Below are 20,308 nucleotides of genomic sequence, written 5' to 3' on the forward strand. Positions count from 1 at the left end.
TCAGTGGATAGAAGCGGCAAGAATGTAACGGTCGCGTTCCTCTGGCTCAGACGTTGCATGCATCAACCAATTGTCATCGACTGACAGATTGCTATAACATATGTATGCTGAACAAAAATATAAACGCAACAATTTCAAAGATTTTACTGAGTTACAGTTCATATAAGGAAATCAGTCAATAGAAATTAATTAGGCCCTAATCTATGGATTTTACATGACTTGGAATACAGACATGCATCTGTTGGTCAAAGATACCTTTTTTTTTTTAATGGGGCGTGGATCAGAAAACCAGTCAGTATTTGGTGTGACCACCATTTGCCCCATGCAGCGCAACACATCTCCTTTGCAGAGAGTTGATCAGGTTGTTGATTGTGGAATGTTGTCCCACTCCTCGCTGTGCAAAGTTCCTGGATATTGGCGGGAACTGGAACACGCTGTCATACACATCGATCCAGAACATCCCAAATAAGCGCAATGGGTGACACGTCTGCGTATGAAGGCCATGGAATAACTGGGACATTTTCAGCTTCCAGGAACTGTGTACAGATCCTTGTGACATGGGGCTGTGCATTATCATGCTGAAACATGAGGTGATGGCGGCAGATGAATGGCATGACAATGAGCCTTAGGATCTCGTCACGGTATCTCTGTGCATTCAAATTGCCATCGATAAAATGCAATTATGTTCTTTGGGTGTTTATATTTTTGTTCAGTAGTTAGCTGATACGTTAAAACCCTATCGAGGCTTTGTAAAATCTGTCAGGTGGGGACTGCGCCTTTAAAAAAAGCCCTTGCCTCGTCACTGTCAACGAAAACCCGGAACCAAAAAAAGCGAGTTGTGTTGCGCTAACAGTGGGTTCGATTACTTCAGTTGGGTGAGAGGCTATGGGAGTTACAAACCATGTCAGTTGCTGCAATACTGCATCTACCTATTGAAATAACAGCCGAAATCAGTCGTATGATATTTGAGAACAAAGGATTTTTAGATAAGGAAGAGTAGCCTAACCATCGATAGATTCATGATATCGATATGTTCAACTCCAATGAAGCAAACCTAAGGACGACACTAGACTGATCGGAGACAAATCATAAAAGTCCTTATTGAAAGATGGGTTTGGCAAGTAGAAGTACATGTTACCATGAAAGGGTAGAGTATAATTTGTATAAATGCCAAGGGAGACAGGCTTAGGGTAGCCTAGAGGCTATTATTTAGGAGTCGAAGTAGGGCGTTGCAAATACAAGCTATTACAATACTATTATAATAAAGAAATGTGCAACGTATGGTGCAGTGCTGGGAGAACTTCAAAATAAGACGCTAAGCAGAATTGCGGCCTCTATCTAACCCTATAATAGGTGCAGTTCCACAACAAGTTCAGTTCGCGGACTGACACGTAGCTGTAGATAGGGCCAACAGGGAACGAGCAGCTGCCGTCAGTTTCAGCTATAGAGATACTGGTCTTTTTCGTTCTAGCCCTGGTTTTTAGAAAGCTTTGTTATGTCAAGAACTAGTCGACGGTACAAGCCTTTGCAGGTGAATAATGGTGCTGTCCCTGGTTGCAACTCGGTTCGAATGCCCCGTGCTCGGGTACTGGTCTTCTGTCTCTTGGGTGTGCTGACTCTTGCTATGGTGTTGGGGTTATATTTGTCCAACGACACAAGCAGCAACCGCAACAACAGAATCCCCGTCGTAGATTTGGCAAAAGACAGGGTAAGGAACTTAACTCAATCATTTACTGTACTATTTACAGTTGCGGGAGTGATTTGTTGTTCAAGTACAGTTGGCACACTGAGAATGGTATCACTGAGGGCTTCAGTGATTTGAGGTTTGTTATTGAGTGTTCTATTCCAGTTGTTCATCTCTTGCTCTCTCTCTACCATTCACCCACTCATTCCTCTGCTTCTCCAGTTATCCCATAAGGTCAGTAAGTCTTCTCCATCCCAGGTGCGGCGGCTGGTGTCCCAGGTAGACGGGACACGCCTGTGGGAGACTCACCTTAGGCCCATCCTCATAGAGAGACTGCCAGGAACCCTGGGCAGCCAGGCTGTACGCCAGGTGAGTGGATCAGATAGACTAGGTGACAATTTATATATCTATATTTTTTTATTTTACCTTTATTTAACTAGGTAAAATTCAGTTAAGAACAAATTCTTATTTACAATGACGGCCTACACCGGCCAAACCCGGACGACGCTGGGCCAATTGTGTGCCGCCCTATGGGACTCCCAATCACGGCCGGTTGTGATACAGCCTGGAATCGAACCAGGGAGTCTGTAGTGACGCCTCAAGCACTGAGACGCAGTGCCTTAGACCGCTGCGCCACTCAGGAGCCCAATGATGATGCATTTCTATGGTGTGTTTCTCACAGTACTCCTGTAGGAAAGAGTATATCATTTCCAGTTAAAGATCAAACGAAATGCCTCTAGTTCACACCCTTTTCTCATGTCTTTCTCTCAGCACATCTCCTCCACCTTATCATCCCTCTCCGCTGGCTGGACAGTAGAACTCGACTCTTTCCTGTCACCAACGCCTCGGGGTCAGGTCACCTTCTCCAACATCATCGCGACCCTTGATCCCGGGGCCCCTCGCAGGCTGCTGCTGACCTGCCACTACGACTCCAAGGTCCTGCCACCGGACCCCCGCGTCCCAGAGAGGGTGTTCCTGGGGGCCAGCGACTCAGCGGTGCCTTGTGCCATGATCCTGGAGCTGGCTTCTGCCTTGGACGCCCAGCTCAAAGCTCTCAATCAGCAGGTACCATGTCCATCAATTTATTTCCAGGGACTGCATTTTATATCTATTTATAAGTTTAGTCAGTATAGGAGATTTTGTTGAGATAAACAGTAAAATGTTCAAAGCAGACCTGTCCCAAGTTGGCAGCAAACAAAATGCAGTAGCATTGTGTTATCAGGCATTGTGGTCACAACCATATGTGTCTGATTTCCCTGGGGACATTTACTTAGAATAATGTTGTTGTTTTTTTACATAGAATGGGCAGGATTATCATGTCAAGGCCAGCAGGCAGTTTACTATGATACACAGAATAAAATACTGCAATGGAAAGAACAAAGAGAGTTGGTGAGGGAGAAAGAGAGCGAGGTGAGATGCTGCGTTTCTCTCCCTACTCTCTATCCCCTCCTCTCTCTCTGCAGTGTAGTGTATAAAGTGCTGACTGTAACCTTGCAGAGAGCAGCCCTGTTTTTAGCAGAAGACTCCTCTGTTTAGCAGTGTCCCCCCAGAGACTGAATTTGGAAGTCAGAAATACACACAACCACACACAGCCAAACTGCGACATCACTGCAGTCCTCACACAAAAAGGAAAATCAACTGCAAGAGTGATGTTGTTGCTGGGAAATGAGAATTGAGATGTGATGAAATGACGTTGCCTTTACTTGGCTACCAGTTCACCAGTTGGCACAGAACAGAAATTCTCACCACTTTCTCCATCTTCTGCTATTAAACACTACCTCCTCCCTCTCTCTCTGTAGGCATCTGCTGTAACCCTCCAGCTAGTGTTTTTTGACGGAGAGGAGTCGTTTGAGGAGTGGACAGCCACAGACTCTCTCTACGGATCAAGGCACCTGGCAGAGCGCATGGCACACACACCCCACCCACTAGGCTCCACACACACCAACCTGCTGCAGGCTGTGGTAAGACACGTGTGTGTGTGTGTGTATTAAAATATGGCATATCCACTCACTCTCACCTCTCCCTCCATTTTTAGGACCTCTTTGTTCTACTGGACCTGCTTGGTGGACCAGACCCTTTGATTGTAAATCACTTTGACAACACTGCCCGCTGGTTTGACCGTCTCATCGCTGCAGGTAACATGCACACCCCAGGGAGGGTCTGTTCCCTTATTGTCATTGTCTTTCTGTGCTTTAACTCTCCTCCATCCATCTCTCTCTCAGAGAAGAGGCTGCACAGGCAGGGTCTGTTGACCTCTCACCCCTCTGAGCAGACCTACTTCAGGAAGGACGTGTACCTAGGCCCAGTGCAGGACGACCACATCCCCTTCCTACATAAAGGTGAGTGAGAGGGTGTGCTCATATACAGACAGACACAAACTGACATACTATCACAACACTACTTCGCCTCGGCTGATGGAATTTGGATTTTAAGAAATAATTGAAATCCTGCATTTCTGATTATTTCACACCAACTCAGGTGTTCCTGTGCTTCATGTCATTGCCACCCCCTTCCCCCCATTCTGGCACACGCTGGATGACACTGAGGAGAACATGCACCGGCCCACAGTGGAGAACCTCACCAAGGTTCTGGCTGTGTTCCTGGCTGAGTACCTGGGCTTCTAACCACAGCTGGACCCGCCATTGGACTGGTCCCATAAACCAGAACCAACAGATTACCTGGACACCTTTTTAACCACAGTGTAGGAAATACACAGACAGGGGATTGGGGGAGGTTTTGCCCTGACATTGCAAAAAACTAGGAGAGATAGATGTTCCTCTGTCACTGGACAGGTTCCATCCACCGAATCCAACACTCATAGACACATTGATCTGAGAGCAGAACTACCATGACGTTACACTGCTGGAAGTAGGCAGCTTGTATCACAGAAAACAATTGATGGTACACGTTCATGAAAAAGAACTGGAAGAGGCCTTTCTGTGAATTTTAATATTCTAATTGACTGTTTTAAGTCTTAAGGAAAAAGACAAAGCTAACCTAATCCTTAATTTATGCTATATGATCATCGGTTGTGATTTTCCAACACTTGATTTCATGCAATAAGGTCACTGAGCCGACATTTAAGGTTATATTCACGGAGCATGGCAGTGAACGAAAACTTGAAAAAAAGTAATTAAAATGATTGTCAATGCCTTTTGGTTTTTTACTATTACTGTATATCTTCTGTATGCATTACCTCTCCCCAAGAGGTTTCAGGCCTGTCTTGATTTAGCCATGGAGATATATTTAATCTGTCTCATTTAGCACATCATACCAGAGTGCTGATTTCAAAAACAGCTGAATCAGAAAAGGTGAATGTTCATACATATTATGGTGTAGTCCAGGTGCTGGGTGAAATAAGCTGTATTAAAAATACAGCTGAATCAGTAACGTCAGTCAAAATCGAATAGGCCAGATTGCCTTTGTGGCAGGCAGGCAGCTTTATTGGTCCAGTGGAGAATATGTGAATCCATGTACACACACTGGATGTTGTTTCAGCTCAGTGAATAGGAATCTCAGAGCCGTCCCTATGGGACATACAGAAAGAAGACTACAGTGGGAGAGGCTGTGTGCTTGTCTTGGCTGCACTAACATTTGGCCGTGGTTTCTCTCAGCCACAACCTGGGTCGTGTTCAGTAAGCATGATATGGGAGCACATTTTTATAAACACATTGTTTATTCCCAAATGCTTCAAATGCTTGTCAATGTTTGGTCTGATGACAAATTTCTGTTTTCAATTAAACTATTTAAAAAATGTTTTGCTTTAGTTTTTTGAGTTGATTTAACACAACCTACAATTTTTGGTACAGGGTGTTACGAAACTACAGAGGTAAGTTACTAAAAAGATTGAATGTTCTTACATTTCTGGCTAGACAAGTGAATATTATTGCCTATGAAGGGAACATACTATACATGATGGCTCAGGTAGTGAAGAGATTCAGAGTTGTCCCCCACCCATATGGCTTAGAGGTGGGGGCTGTGAGGGGCAGGAGAAGAGGGGACTGGGGCTGCCTGGAGGTGAAAGTCCATAGTCAGAGGAGGGGTAGGCCTTTGGGTATGCTGCTCCTGGGGTTCTGTTGGAGTCAAGAGGTGGTCCACGACCTTCCTGTTCCCTGAGAGGAGAGAGAGCACATGTCAGTTCCCTGGCTGTGCCAGAAGAGGGCAGTGGTAGTCCATTGCAAAGCTGTTAGCAAGATGAGATGTAGTGCAGTCCTAAAGCATAAAACGGGGGATTGACTGCCAGACAAACTATAGAAATTACAGGCGGGATGAACATTTAAAAACTCCTTTAGAACTATTTCTCATTAAACGTATTAGGAGAGCAGAGAAAGTGAAGACTCACCCGGTAGTACCGTGAGCTGCTCGGTCCCGTTGCCGTCTGTTCTTGAACCAGTTGCTCACCTGGGTGGCTGTGAGACCGGTGGCGGCCGCAAGCGCTCGTTTCTCACGTGGTGAAGGGTAGGGTTTACGGTAATACCAATCCCGCAGCACACTCCGGGATTTCTCCTGTAAAGAGGAACATTAACCTTAGATTTATGAAACAAGTAGGTTAATGATTTAAAGTTCATGGTAGCAGTAAGAGGCCTCTGCTCCTCATTTCCTGTCCTTCATCTGCACTGATGTGAGGGAGTTTACATCCATCATATTGCTTTGACCGGTCCTGTGAAGACAGGTGTTCAGTGCATTTGAAGCAGACGGAGTAAGACACTTTAGACTGTTGAGATCCAGGTAGAAAGTCACTTTTGTCTTGACATACCCCATCTTGGACTCCACAAGGGCCTTTCTGTCCTCATCTTTTTGGTCTATTCTAAACTCAGATGTGACACCTAATACATTATAGACAGCTTCATCATGGACCAGGGCCCTAGGGACATTTTGTTTTACAAGAAGCAAAAATGCTCTGAGGCAGTATAATATTAAATATAGTATTAATATCAACTCAAACAAACCTAGTAGATTAAATTCACTGTACCTTGAAGCAGTAGCTTGTCTCCTCTCCATCCCAGATGGTTCTTGGTAGGGGAAATTTACGGCGTACGCGGTACTTCCCCACAGCCCCAAGGGGGCGCCCTCTCTGGCCCTCGGCCTCCAGGTAGTGGGCCCTCAGCCAGAGCTGCTGCAGCAGGGGGTGGCTGCAATTGGAGAAGGGGAAGCCCTCCAGGAGGGTGTAGAGGTCCGAGAAGCGCCCCAGATGGAAAGCCACGGCAGCCCGCGCCTTCAGGATGCTCTCTAGACCCCCCAGGCAAGAGGAGGAAGAGGGGGGAAGAGTACGGAGGAAGTCAGTCAAGCGCTCCATGCGTCCGCTCTGCAGAAGGACCTCGCACATACACGCCACCTGTTCTGCCGAGAAGACCATCGCCATGGAGATGGAGCCCACACACGCCAAGAGAGGTCAAAGGTTAGTTGGCCTACCTCTGTGACCTTTTACGACTCTCTCAGTGAAGGGAAATGTTTTAGAGATAGCTTGAGTGTGTAGAGAATGTCAGCTGCTGTCGGGTGAATAAGTCTGTATGAATGTGTGTGAACTTGTGTGTGTATATCCTTATCCATACCTTGTCCCCGCCCTGGCAATGTTGAACTCACATGTAACCGGAGAGCATGGGGGTTACAAAAACAGTCACACACACACACACACACACCTGTACTCTCAGTTGTGTACCCATTCATCCAGAGAGAAAGCATGAGTGTGTTGTTCAAACAAGAGTATTTAAATCTAATTTACTAACCAAATTGCAAAAGCGCTTCTAGCGTGATTTGGTAGTGTAGGCACTCCTCAATAGTTTGTTCCCATGACCCATAAAAATCTCACGGAGATTTAAATAGAGAAGCATTCACATGCACAAAATCGTCCAAAACAAAAATGTATTCCAAATGTAGTTTATTAGAATATCACAAAACTGTATATAAAAAATAAAATGCCTTTAAAGTACAAAACCAACCTCTCAAAAGAGGACAAAACAGATGTATTAAGAAATCAAATAATCCCTTTACTCGCTATTAAAAAGTACATCTCTTTGGATAACTCAGCTGGAGGTTGTGTGTGTGCATGTGTCTTTGTGTGTGTGTGAGATTGTGCACAAACTCCTGCACTGGACACAAACAGCCTTTGGAGCACCACACACTAAAAGAGAAAAACCACTACATGTAGACAAGGGTTGGGCTCATGGATACAAAAAACAAACACACATACATAAACACACATTCCTTTAGCCTCAAACTCATGCACAGTATCGTATGGAAAAACCGCTCAGAACCAACCAGAAATGTCCAAACACCGATAAAAACAACTTGCAACATTCCTTTGGCAAGTGAATGCTACAGGTATTAACATCCTATTCAGATTGTAAGTGTATAATATAATTTGAGAAGTGATGATTATCATTATCTACACATATTGAGACTGTACAACCAGCCATCCTCTGGGAAGGTCCATTGATGCTTTTTCCTGTGTCCATTTTCCTGCTAATTTCTTCACTCAAAGTATTCAAAGTTACTACTAGAAAATGATTGATACATGCTTTAAATACACATAGAAAATAAACAAACACACAAATATAAACACATACAGCTGGGAGTGACACTGAAGAGTAGCGTTGTTGTACCGTTGGCCAGAGAACTAATTGCCATCTGTGCTGTGGTTATGTAGAGTGAGTATTGTAAGTTTATGGAGAGAACATCTGCACCAAGTTTTGCTGGATACCATTCCATTCTAGGAGACCTGTCGCCTGCTCTCAGGGCTTCATGACTCACTGTTGCTGATAACAGGATAGACAGAGGCGCTCTGAAACGTATCCAGCTGCTTCGACCTATCTCGTCCTTTCAGATCAGTGAGTGCAATTCGTCAACAACAGAGAGAAGGCAGCAGGTTCAGAATAGAATCTGGCCATCACCAAAGACGTAAACATGACACGGACAAAATGTGCAAAAAGTACAATGAGGAGGAAGTTCTCTATGGTGATTATATCATGGTAGGGGTTAGTGATGCTAAATGAGCAACTGCCGTGCAACAAAGAGTATCATATTACGTTTCTCTAGAGTTCAAGAGGGATAAGGGTTATTACAAAACTCATATTCAACATCAATGTGGGAAGTCAATGGTGCTTAACTTTGTGAAGAGTAGAACACATTCTTCACTTTGAAGATACAAAGGCAAGAAAACAGCAGCAACTGGATTATAAAGGCACTTACTAGGTCTAGCTCAAACCCATACAAGTAATATAAAAACACCAAAAAAAATTCATTCAGACGCAATATACAATGTGTAGGATTGTGGCGCATTCAACTGCAAATATCCAACAATGTGATCAAGCAGAGATTGTAGTGTACGCCCATTAGATTTCATAGTGTATAAAAACTCAGTCTTTAATAAAGCTTGGTCTATCCCAATTAGACATGTAATACATGTCATATCTGTGTCACATGGTCATATTTACAGAGGAACATGAATTGATTGCATAGAATAAAATAGTTATTTAAAAACATCCCAGGTGACTCCATTTCCTCCTACAGACCTCAGATGTGACAGCGCTTAGCATGTATGCCAACCTGTAGTTAAATGATGAGCCTGAACCCTTGATGCTGTGACACTGCTGACCAGTTTTGACAGAGAGGAGTACACAGTCCATCGCCCTTGTTGTACAAATAGTCTTGGCTGAAATGGACGTCTGTGCATAAAAGTAGCAGAATGTCCTTACAAATAAACTTTGTGCAGAGCAAAAAAGAACCAAGCCTTGCGTGGAGTTTTAGGACCTTTACTCCCACAGTTGACTCAGCAGATGGGCTCCTCCATTTTGGCTCGGACTGGATTTTGTGACACAGGAAGGGCTCTAGGCTTATGGGAGGCAGATGAGGACAGTATAGGAGTGCTAAAATTGTGGAGACCAAGCAGTAGACAGTTGTGTAACAGAAATCAGGGAATAGGCTAGCCTGTATGCAAGGCCATCCTCCAGGTCATTCCATGTTGCATACAATCAGCTTATCCCATGATGGTTTATCCAAAGGATCATCGGCAGAGAATATATTAAGTCAGCGCACCTTTCTCATACGAGTCAAAGCCTGTCCACTCCTCAATGCAATCCTATCCAGGGGAGCACTGAGGTTGGACAAACAAAACCTCCCAGATTGTTCCGTAACTTGTAGTCTTGCTGACTGACTGCGTTTATGGTGGTGTGGGCTGGGGGGACTGGATTACAGCCCCAACTCGTCATCCACAGGGACTGATTGTAGCTGGGTGAGGATCTTGGGGTCTCCATCCATCTCCTCTGGGTCCCCCAATGGCGACCCCCTGTCCACATCCTGTTCCGGAGAGGGGCTGCCCATTAACAGGGCCTCGCCTCCAGGTAGATCCAGCAGAGGCGGGTCCTCGGGTAGATCTCCCTTCCCACGGATGTCAAACATAGTCAGGCTGGCGGAGGTGGAGAGGGGGGCGGGGCTCCAGATGATCTGGGAGAGCTGAGTGGTGGGGGTCACGCCGCTGCACATAGGGCTGAGGGAGAGCATGCTCTCGGGGGTGAGGGCATTGGGAGGGGTGTGGGTGGCAGAGAGGTCTAGGGTGTGTGGGGAGGTGGTGGAGAGGGGCTGGTTGGTGGGGACACCCGTCTCAGGAGTGCAGTAGAGCGGAGAGGAGTTGATGAAGCAGAGTGGGGACGTCTGGAGGGTGTTGGAGGTTGGGACGGAGGTGGACACTGGGAGAAGGGTAGGTGCAGGGTGGATGACAGGGTTGAGGCTGAGTCCAGGGCCTACTCCGTTGGTTGGGTGGGTAGAAGCCTCAGGGATGGGTTTCATGGGCAGGCTGCCAAACTGGATGCCAGCTGGGATAGTTAGGATCAGCTTGCCGTTCTGGTAACTCAGGATGGGGCTTCCACCATAGAGGAGATTCCCTACAGGACAGAGGAGAGGTGGAAGTGGAGAGGAATTAGTAGGGAAGTAGTGGTGGAAAATATTTTTTGTTAGCAGTTCATCACCAACATTGACATACAGTGGGGAAAAAAAGTATTTAGTCAGCCACCAATTGTGCAAGTTCTCCCACTTAAAAAGATGAGAGAGGCCTGTAATTTTCATCATAGGTACAGTGAGGGAAGAAAGTATTTGATCCCCTGCTGATTTTGTACGTTTGCCCACTGACAAAGACATGATCAGTCTATAATTTTAATGATAGGTTTATTTGAACAGTGAGAGACAGAATAACAACAAAAAAATCCAGAAAAACGCATGTCAAAAATGTTATAAATTTATTTGCATTTTAATGAGGGAAATAAGTATTTGACCCCTCTGCAAAACATGACTTAGTATTTGGTGGCAAAACCCTTGGTGGCAATCACAGAGGTCAGATGTTTCTTGTAGTTGGTCACCAGGTTTGCACACATCTCAGGAGGGATTTTGTTCCACTCCTCTTTGCAGATCTTCTCCAAGTCATAAAGGTTTCGAGGCTGACGTTTGGCAACTCGAACCTTCAGCTCCCTCCACAGATTTTCTATGTGATTAAGGTCTGGAGACTGGCTAGGCCACTCCAGGAACTTAATGTGCTTCTTCTTGAGCCACTCCTTTGTTGCCTTGGCCGTGTGTTTTGGGACATTGTCATGCTGGAATACCATTCCTCGACCCATTTTCAATGCCCTGGCTGAGGGAAGGAGGTTCTCACCCAAGATTTGACGGTACATGGCCCCGTCCATCGTCCCTTTGATGCGGTGAAGTTGTCCTGTCCCCAAAGCATAATGTTTCCACCTCCATGTTTGACAGTGGGGATGGTGTTCTTGGGGTCATAGGCAGCATTCCTCCACCTCCAAACACGGCGAGTTGAGTTGATGCCAAAGAGCTCCATTTTGGTCTCATCTGATCTCATCTGATCATACAGCACCCAGTTCTCCTCTGAATCATTCAGATGTTAATTGGAAAACTTCAGACGGCCCTGTATATGTGCTTTCTTGAGCAGGAGGACCTTGCGGGCGCTGCAGGATTTCGGTCCTTCACGGCGTAGTGTGTTACCAATTGTTTTCTTGGTGACTATGGTCCCAGCTGCCTTGAGATCATTGACAAGATCCTCCCGTGTAGTTCTGGGTTGATTCCTCACCGTTCTCATGATCATTGCAACTCCATGAGGTGAGATCTTGCATGGAGCCCCAGGCCGAGGGAGATTGACAGTTATTTTGTGTTTCTTCCATTTGCGAATAATTGCACCAACTGTTGTCACCTTCTCACCAAGCTGCTTGCAGATGGTCTTGTAGCCCATTCCAGCCTTGTGTAGGTCTACAATCTTGTCCCTGACATCCTTGGAGAGCTCTTTGGTCTAGGCCATGGTGGAGAGTTTGGAACCTGATTGATTGATTGCTTCTGTGGACAGGTGTCTTTTATACAGGTAACAAGCTGAGATTAGGAGCACTCCCTTTAAGAGTGTGCTCCTAATCAGCTCGTTACCTGTCTAAAAGACACCTGGGAGCCAGAAATCTTTCTGATTGAGAGGGGGTCAAATACTTATTTCCCTCATTAAAATGCAAATCAATTTATAACATATTTGACGTGCGTTTTTCAGGATTTTTTTGTTGTTATTCTGTCTCTCACTGTTCAAATAAACCTACCATTAAAATTATAGACTGATCATTTCTTTGTCAGTGGGCAAACATATAAAATCAGCAAGGGATCAAATACTTTTTTCCCCTCACTGTACACGTCAACTATGACAGACAAATTGAGGAAAAAATATCCAGAAAATCACATTGTAGGATTTTTAATGAATTTATTTGCAAATTATGGTGGAAAATAAGTATTTGGTCACCTACAAACAAGATTTCTGGCTCTCACAGACCTGTAACTTCTTCTTTAAGAGGCTCCTCTGTCTTCCACTCGTTACCTGTATTAATGGCACCTGTTTGAACTTGTTATCAGTATAAAAGACACCTGTCCACAACCTCAAACAGTCACACTCCAAACTCCACTATGGCCAAGACCAAAGAGCTGTCAAAGGACACCAGAAACAAAATTGTAGACCTGCACCAGGCTGGGAAGACTGAATCTGCAATAGGTAAGCAGCTTGGTTTGAAGAAATCAACTGTGGGAGCAATTATTAGGAAATGGAAGACATACAAGACCACTGATAATCTCCCTCGATCTGGGGCTCCACGCAAGATCTCACACCGTGGGGTCAAAATGATCACAAGAACGGTGAGCAAAAATCCCAGAACCACACGGGGGGACCTAGTGAATGACCTGCAGAGAGCTGGGACCAAAGTAACAAAGCCTACCATCAGTAACACACTCGCCGCCAGGGACTCAAATCCTGCAGTGGCAGACGTGTCCCCCCTGCTTAAGCCAGTACATGTCCAGGCCCGTCTGAAGTTTGCTAGAGTGCATTTGGATGATCCAGAAGAGGATTGGGAGAATGTCATATGGTCAGATGAAACCAAAATATAACTTTTTGGTAAAAACTCAACCTCGTCGTGTTTGGAGGACAAAGAATGCTGAGTTGCATCCAAAGAACACCATACCTACTGTGAAGCATGGGGGGTGGAAACATCATGCTTTGGGGCTGTTTTTTCTGCAAAGGGACCAGGACGACTGATCCGTGTAAAGGAAAGAATGAATGGGGCCATGTATCGTGAGATTTTGAGTGAAAACCTCCCTTCCATCAGCAAGGGCATTGAAGATGAAACCTGGCTGGGTCTTTCAGCATGACAATGATCCCAAACACACCGCCCGGACAACGAAGGAGTGGCTTCGTAAGAAGCATTTCAAGGTCCTGGGTGGCCTAGCCAGTCTCCAGATCTCAACCACATAGAAAATCTTTGGAGGGAGTTGAAAGTCCGTGTTGCCCAGCGACAGCCCCAAAACATCACTGCTCTAGAGGAGATCTGCATGGAGGAATGGGCCAAAATACCAGCAACAGTGTGTGAAAACCTTGTGAAGACTTACAGAAAACGTTTAACCTGTGTCATTGCCAACAAAGGGTATATAACAAAGTATTGAGAAACTTTTGTTATTGACCAAATACTTATTTTCCACCATAATTTGCAAATAAATTCATAAAAAATCCTACAATGTGATTTTCTGGAGAGAAAAAAATCTCATTTTGTCTGTCATAGTTGACGTGTACCTATGATGAAAATGACAGGCCTCTCATCTTTTTAAGTGGGAGAACTTGCACAATTGCTGACTAAATACTTTTTGTCCCCCATTGTAGCTACATTTTCCCTAAAAAGCAAATGCCTCAGTAACATGTCAAGACACACGGAGAAGACTTATTGCCGATAGCACAGTAGGAGGCCATTCTCTTGCTAGACCAAAAGACACCTCCTGTTGCGTACCGACCTGGTTCCGACGAACCTGACGTTTCTTCACGACAACTTGAATCTGAGCCAATCAGAGAGCACGAACCCCCTGTAGGGGAGCCGAAAAGGCAACTATGGGTAGCTGCAGCCCAATATGCCAACTGGAGTATGGGCGAGTGGATGTGTCGAAAGGAGTGGGTGTATGGAAAGCGAATCAGATAATTGGGCAGATTTGTTGCCACTAAAGACCATTTTGCGTGGCTGATTGGGCTGCACGACGAGTCGATAAGACGGCGTCCAGTGCACCGGTGTTGTATGCCTGCCGACCTGAGACCTGCATGTGATATCACAGTCGTGTCACCAGCGGTAGCTAACATGGCCATTTCTTTCCCTCCCATTATTTTATTTTAAGTAGGATAGCAACCTACACAAGGAATAACTAATATTGATAACCAGCTAGATGTCACCTCGATACATACAGTCTAAGTCAGGTGTATTCAACTCTTACCCTACTAGGTCTGGAGCCTGCTGGTTCTGTTCTACCTGATAATTAATTGCACACACCTGATGTCCCAGGTCTAAATCTGTCCCCGATTAGAGGGGAGCAATGAAAACATGCAGTGGAACTGGCTTTGAGGTCCAGAGTTGAGTTTGAAGGGTCTAGGTAATGGGGAGGGCATGAACAGCAACAACACTGGGACACAGTGCCCTTCGCTCCCGCTTGACAAGCATTACTGTCCGGCAACGGCGTGGGAAGTAACTACCTAGTATCAGGGTGACAGTCACAGTAAGCACACAACAGTACACCCATCATCAGTACTTTTAATAGAAAATAAACTATCGTCAGTTAGAACTGAAAATGTACAATTCTTTCTGTAAAACGAACAGTGAAATACGACTCAGATTCATCCTTTGGCTTCAAAACAGAAGTCCAAACTCTCGCAATATCGTAGCTCAATGTACGGTAGTTGTGAGGTAAGAAACGGAAGAAAAAAAACACCACTGAATCAAAACTGTCTAACCTATAGCAGAGCACTTGACACATCCACTCCTTTCCACACGCCCACTACTTTCCTTGACACACCCACTCACCCATACTCCAGTCGCCATATTGGGATGCAGCTACCACATTCTCCGAAAAGGAGTGTCAACAGAAGACAAAAAAAAGGGAAAAAGGCACTTTTCCCAGTAACATCCATCCCACGTTAGCTTGCTAACTGAGCCAGGCAGTCACACAACACTTCATATGAAACACATTGGGTGGTAAGTGCAGCACAATTCACATAACACTAGATGCTTTATCTAGCTAGCCTTTTATCATGACTCTCAGTTCCATTACATTACACATAAGGGTCTTTGGACAAAGGCGTCTTCTGTACGGGGGAGTTTTGTTAAGAGCCCCGACGCTCAATCTGAACATTAACACTCGTCACTTGTGGTACGGTTTTGGAAGCATAAGGACCTTATCTTTCATATCGGTGTGAAATAATTTTCAAAAAACAAAAGATTAAATTGATACATAACTTGATAGGGTTAGAGTTAGTGTTCCCACACAGCCATATCTCCATGTTATGCTTGTTTACGAAGACAAGAGGCGACTACCTGTGCTAATTAGCTATCTAGCATGCTCCGAACACCTGTGTGTAAGCGTAACTCGGGAAGTGTAGCAGAAATGACGTTTCGTCAGATGGAGGCACCCTTAGCTGTATGGATCAGTGCAAAACTGCTACTGTATCTTTTTTATTTGAAGGATTCTTTCTCGCTGATGAAATATAAAGGGCCATATGTTTCGAAAAGCCGTATTACAAGCGATGATTATTGACGTTTCTAAACGTTAAAACACAGTGTCGGAATTGTAGTTCACAAGGTATTCGTGGGCGAAGCGTACAGGACTTCCTGTAGCTCAGTTGGTAGAGCATGGCGCTTGCAACGCCAGGGTTGTGGGTTCGATTCCCACGGGGGCCAGTATGAAAAATGTATGCACTCACTAACTGTAAGTCGCTCTGGATAAGAACGTCTGCTAACTGACTAAAATGTCAAAATGTATGGCTGAAAACTGTGCGGAAAAGGCAGAATGCCGCCTAGAGTTTGTGAGCTAGCCATCTAGCAAGATGGTGAATAAATAATTGTATTCACTCTCCATTATCCCATACTGTCAGTGCCAGTTCCCTTGCTAGTTAAAGTTAGCATCACCATTTGCCAGTTAGCACAACAAAGCAAGCTAGCTACTCCACTGACTCTTGGCAGCTAACAGTCAGCTGCTCCATTCAAAAACAAATCAATTTTGATTTAAATACCTATAATGTTGCTAGCTACTCAAGTTATCTTGTTGTGGCCATCTGGCTAGTAACAACATGGGCTTACTACAAATTCTAGCTAGCTAACAACAACATTAGCACAGCTTGCTAGTTAGCTAACATTAGCTATCAGGCGAAAGCCAAGCAAAGCTTAAAAAAGCTACTGCCACCTTGTGGTCTGGAGTATTTTAACGATCGGATCAGCGGTTGATCTGTATGATGTGAACAACAAAAAGTTGACTGCTGACAGAGGTGCTAAGTACCTATCGGCCTTCTCAGTGTGTCCGAGCCTTAAGTTACCTTGCGAGGTGGAGGGGAGCTGAATGACCCCAGAGTTGAGGAGCTGGACACCAGGAGCCATGCTGGTTGGAGGGCCTACAGTCTGGAGAGGTCCCAGCTGATTTATCCTGAAGGGCCCCTGAGTCATCACACCTCCAGGGGCCGAGGTTAGGATCTGGAAGGCCCCTCCAGATCCAGATAGAGATGGGGTGGCTGGGCCCACCTGAGGGAAGGAGAGTTGTCCCGTGGAGGAGACAGGCACCAGCTGGGGCAGGGAGAGGGGAACCAACTGGGCTGGGGTTGTCTCTTTGGACTGAGAGACGGGAACCACTTGGGTAGGGGAGGAGATGATCTGGTGATGGCCTAGAGGGGACTGGATCTGGGTCAGAGTGGGGATGGTAGCTGAGGTCTGGTCACCCAGCTGGAGTGTGAGTCCCTGGGGGAGCTGTCCGTTGGGGAGCTGGGACAGGGAGAGGATGGTGGTTCCCTCTCCCAACGTAGAGGAACTAGTATGATGCTGGGGGAGGGGTTGGGCGAGGCAGGGGGCGATGTTCAGAGTCTGGTGGCCCTGGAACTGGGAGAGGGTGCCCTGGGGGAGAGAGGAGGTGAGGGGGGACACAGGGACTAACTGCGGACACTGGGACACCTGGCCTCCAGGGGTGTGTTGGACCAGTTGGGAGACGGGGACACCCTGGATGGAGGGCACCACCTGAGGCAGGGAGAAGACCTGTGGGGTGGAGTAGCTGTAGGAGGACACCACCTGGCAGATGGAGCTGGAGGGGGTGAGTTGAGAACCAGCCGTGGCAAACACCACATACTCCCCCTGCTGGCTGGGGAGGCCCACTACAGGGCTGGAGATGACCACGCCCGGGGAGGACATAGACACCGGGAGGGTGAGGGTGTCGGAGAGGCGGCCATTTTGAGTCAGAACCAGGGAGGGGGGGGAGGTGGGGGAGAATGTTGAGGGGGAAGACAAGGAGGAAGAGGAGGGGGAAGGAGAGACTGTCTGGATGTCCTCTGCTTTGAGAATAATCCCCTCTGGGACATTGATGAAGTCCAGGGTGGGGATGGTTGAGGGGTTCGTAAGGCTCACATTGTCCGTCTTAAGATCCTCTGTCAGTGGGAGGGAGATGGCAGAGCTGGGCTGGGCCTCCATGGCCGTAACCCCCTGGCCCTCCAGACCCATATCCTGCTCAACCTCACTGCTCTTGGATATGACCTGCGCTCCATTGAAGAGCAGAGGCGAGTTAGCCGATATGGGGCTGAGGGTAACCGTGTGACCATCGCTCAGGGTCAGCCCGTTGATGATGACCCCACCCCCTGCCCCGGAGATCAAGGAGCCCCCGTTGAGGAGTAAGGGGTGGGAGGAGGTGAGGAACCCACCAGCCCCGTTGAGGAAGATCTGGCCTCCAGTGCTGCAGGGGGTGCCAGAGAGGGAGATGATGGCGGCTGTGGAGCCCACAATGTCCTCTGGTTTGTCTGAGATGTCATCACCCTCATCGTCTGTGCTGTGGTTGCCATCGGACTCACTGAGAAAACACAGGAGAGGAGGGGAGGAGCAGAGGAGAAAGATAGGGTGAGTGAACCGTAGGGGGAGTGAGACAATGAACAGAGACAGCGTATTGGAAGAAGAAGGGAGAGTAGAGGGCAATGATTGCATGATAGATGGAATAGAAAAGAGGAGAAAGGGATGAGAATGTTGGAGGAGAAAGGGATGAGAATGTTACAATACACATAACATATGGTAGGTCAATAACAGTCAGTGACAATCTCCTTTGATCCTATGGTTTACACAGTATGTGATGTGTATGTCCTCAACTATCCTGGTGCACTGAAGCAGTGTGGTTAACACAGAACAATGGACAACTGATTTACTGTCCCCAGCCACCACAGCCCCTAAAGGTAAAATAAAGACTGGACTGCATGGGGGATGATCGGCATTCTCTTTTTTATCTCTCCACACACACCTTTCCTCTCTACACATGGGAATAAATTACATCAACAACTGACACATGGAAAACCCAATTTCCTGTGTAGCTTTGATGTATTTGTATTTAAGCTGCCAACTTCCCTCTCCAAAACGAGTGTACTGTAGCCTATAATCCTACAGTAAAAAATAAAATAAACGAGTGTTGGGTTTTTAAATGTACACAGGAGAGCTGAAGATATTTTTAAGGTTTTAAATCTAATATTTCCTCCTTTTGATTCCCAACACCCACACAATTTCCTCTCTCTTTCCTCGGTCTCTGTTCTCTCCCGCTCTCCCAGCCCTGTAGGGCCTCCAGAGCGCGCAGAGGTCCGTCGGGAGACTTTGCGGTGCAGGATTTCAGGAAACTTGAGCCACAATGGGCGCCCGGATCTCACATTTCACAACAAAGCAACATGCTCTTGCTCCCAGTCGTGCTCTCTAAGACGTGTGGCGTTATCACTGTCAAAGAGTTCATGCGCAGATTGATGTAGTTACTGCAGGGATTGATGACATTTGATTGAAATATGTTGAACATGAACCATACAGTTGAGACAAACCACAGTCGAGCCCATGATTTAGAAAAGTCTGCATTACATAAAACATGTTTGGAGCACTAAAATAATATTGCAGCTGACAGATCCATATATGTAACAATTGGTTACAATCTTAGGCTCATTTCTAGTGCTCACTCCTACCCATCTGATCAGGAGAATTTCGGTGAACATTGTTTATTTGTGTCAAATTAAATCAACAATAGCTTAGAGTGTGTGTGTGCCGTGTGCAGCGGCTATATTTACTCCCATAGTCTGCCTGCTTCTCTAACAACAAACAACTCTGCAAATGACACTGTACATATAAGCAATTGTGTTTATTATAAGAGGAAACATATTGACATTGATCTTAGACATGCAATCGTGTATGAAACATTGTTTAGAGAAAGGTTTTAATGGGGTGTGTGGTTACAAATGTAGAAAGGAATGCATAGCCTACCTTTTGCTGTTGGTACCGGACGGGGTTCGGTCTCTCTGCCGTCGGTTCTTGAACCAATTGCTGACTTGCGTGAGGGAGAGTCCAGTCACTTTGGCCAAGTTTTTCTTCTCGTCTGGAGTGGGGTACCTGTTGCTTTTGTAACACTCTTTCAGTGCATTGCGAGACTTCTCCTTGAAACAATACACAGTCTCCTCTCCATCCCAGATTGTTTTCGGCAGGGGAAACTTCTTCCGAAGCCGATACTTGTCCACGGCGCCCAGGCTACGACCTCGGGACCTCTCCGCCTCCTTGTAGCGCGCCTGCAAGTATAGGTCCTGCAGGAACCCATGGTTGCTCGGGTGGAAGTCGTGGCTTTCCAATATTGCGTACAGCTCCTTGAATTCTTCCCGGTGGAAAGCGACCACTGCCTGGGCCTTGAGCAGCGTCTCGTTGCCACGTAGCAGCTCGGCCGAAGGAGGGATGGTTGATAGGAATCTCCACAGGCGATCCACATTGCCCGCCTGTAGAAGGGCTTCGCACAGACATGCTACTTGATCCGTCGAAAAGCTGAGCGCCGAGTTCTGGAACGTTTTTAGCAATTGTTCAGAAACTTCATCCGGATCTGCCTCCTCTTTTACCGGAGCGGCCTCTTGGGTAGACTCCTCCGTGCTATTCTCAGATTGTTCTGCAGACTCCAAAGACAAGGAAGCCATTTTTAGTTTAACTTTTTTCTTTTAGTTCCTCCTCCCTCCCCTGCGCGCTCTCTCTCCCTCCCATTCTCTGTGGACGAGTGTCTGCCACAGCTACACGCGTCACGCACGCCCCTATCCTCGTCAATCTCCCATTTGAA

At 46.3% G+C, this 20,308-nt stretch overlaps 3 protein-coding genes across 4 annotated transcripts; 1 reads left to right on the top strand and 2 right to left on the bottom strand.

The window, feature by feature from the left end:
- The first annotated feature begins 701 nt into the window (after positions 1-701).
- LOC121560476 (glutaminyl-peptide cyclotransferase-like protein) lies at positions 702-5,440 on the top strand. Of its 2 annotated transcripts, none has more exons than XM_041873448.2 (7): positions 702-1,708; positions 1,907-2,053; positions 2,456-2,749; positions 3,484-3,645; positions 3,720-3,819; positions 3,907-4,023; positions 4,163-5,440. In XM_041873448.2, exons 1-7 carry the CDS (start codon positions 1,496-1,498, stop codon positions 4,306-4,308), a joined length of 1,179 nt encoding a protein of 392 aa, XP_041729382.1. In that variant the 5' UTR covers positions 702-1,495; the 3' UTR covers positions 4,309-5,440. The 2 variants fall into 2 exon arrangements, with proteins under 2 accessions (XP_041729382.1, XP_041729385.1); XM_041873451.2 differs by having other exon boundaries at positions 1,943-2,053.
- A 94-nt stretch (positions 5,441-5,534) lies between these two features.
- On the bottom strand, positions 5,535-7,162 carry LOC121560493 (homeobox protein six1a-like). The gene is made up of 3 exons (XM_041873453.1): positions 6,657-7,162; positions 6,027-6,190; positions 5,535-5,796 (listed from the first exon to the last, which is right to left on the bottom strand). Exons 1-3 carry the CDS (start codon positions 7,044-7,046, stop codon positions 5,622-5,624), a joined length of 729 nt encoding a protein of 242 aa, XP_041729387.1. The 5' UTR covers positions 7,047-7,162; the 3' UTR covers positions 5,535-5,621.
- A 404-nt stretch (positions 7,163-7,566) lies between these two features.
- On the bottom strand, positions 7,567-20,209 carry LOC121560460 (homeobox protein SIX5-like). Its single transcript, XM_041873447.2, has 3 exons — positions 19,480-20,209; positions 16,542-18,049; positions 7,567-10,563 (listed from the first exon to the last, which is right to left on the bottom strand). The coding sequence occupies exons 1-3, from the start codon at positions 20,169-20,171 to the stop codon at positions 9,872-9,874; spliced, it is 2,892 nt and encodes a 963-aa protein (XP_041729381.2). The 5' UTR covers positions 20,172-20,209; the 3' UTR covers positions 7,567-9,871.
- Positions 20,210-20,308: the final 99 nt, after the last annotated feature.

Source organism: Coregonus clupeaformis, chromosome 5 (assembly GCF_020615455.1).
Source record: "Coregonus clupeaformis isolate EN_2021a chromosome 5, ASM2061545v1, whole genome shotgun sequence".
Taxonomy (NCBI): Eukaryota; Metazoa; Chordata; class Actinopteri; order Salmoniformes; family Salmonidae; genus Coregonus; species Coregonus clupeaformis.

What these genes read in the sequence shown, in the direction of transcription:
- LOC121560476 (XM_041873448.2), top strand. Translation starts at nt 1,496, where the DNA reads ATGTCAAGAACTAGTCGACGGTACAAGCCTTTGCAGGTGAATAATGGT. An exon ending in TCAAAGCTCTCAATCAGCAG is followed by an intron (nt 2,750 to 3,483) that starts GTACCATGTCCA and finishes CTCTCTCTGTAG; the next exon opens with GCATCTGCTGTAACCCTCCA. An exon ending in TGACCGTCTCATCGCTGCAG is followed by an intron (nt 3,820 to 3,906) that starts GTAACATGCACA and finishes TCTCTCTCTCAG; the next exon opens with AGAAGAGGCTGCACAGGCAG.
- LOC121560493 (XM_041873453.1), bottom strand. Translation starts at nt 7,046, where the DNA reads ATGGCGATGGTCTTCTCGGCAGAACAGGTGGCGTGTATGTGCGAGGTC. An exon ending in AGACAAGCTACTGCTTCAAG is followed by an intron (nt 6,191 to 6,656) that starts GTACAGTGAATT and finishes TCCTCTTTACAG; the next exon opens with GAGAAATCCCGGAGTGTGCT. An exon ending in GCAGCTCACGGTACTACCGG is followed by an intron (nt 5,797 to 6,026) that starts GTGAGTCTTCAC and finishes CTCTCCTCTCAG; the next exon opens with GGAACAGGAAGGTCGTGGAC.
- LOC121560460 (XM_041873447.2), bottom strand. Translation starts at nt 20,171, where the DNA reads ATGGCTTCCTTGTCTTTGGAGTCTGCAGAACAATCTGAGAATAGCACG. An exon ending in TCCGGTACCAACAGCAAAAG is followed by an intron (nt 18,050 to 19,479) that starts GTAGGCTATGCA and finishes GTGTTTTCTCAG; the next exon opens with TGAGTCCGATGGCAACCACA. An exon ending in GCTCCCCTCCACCTCGCAAG is followed by an intron (nt 10,564 to 16,541) that starts GTAACTTAAGGC and finishes TCTGTCCTGTAG; the next exon opens with GGAATCTCCTCTATGGTGGA.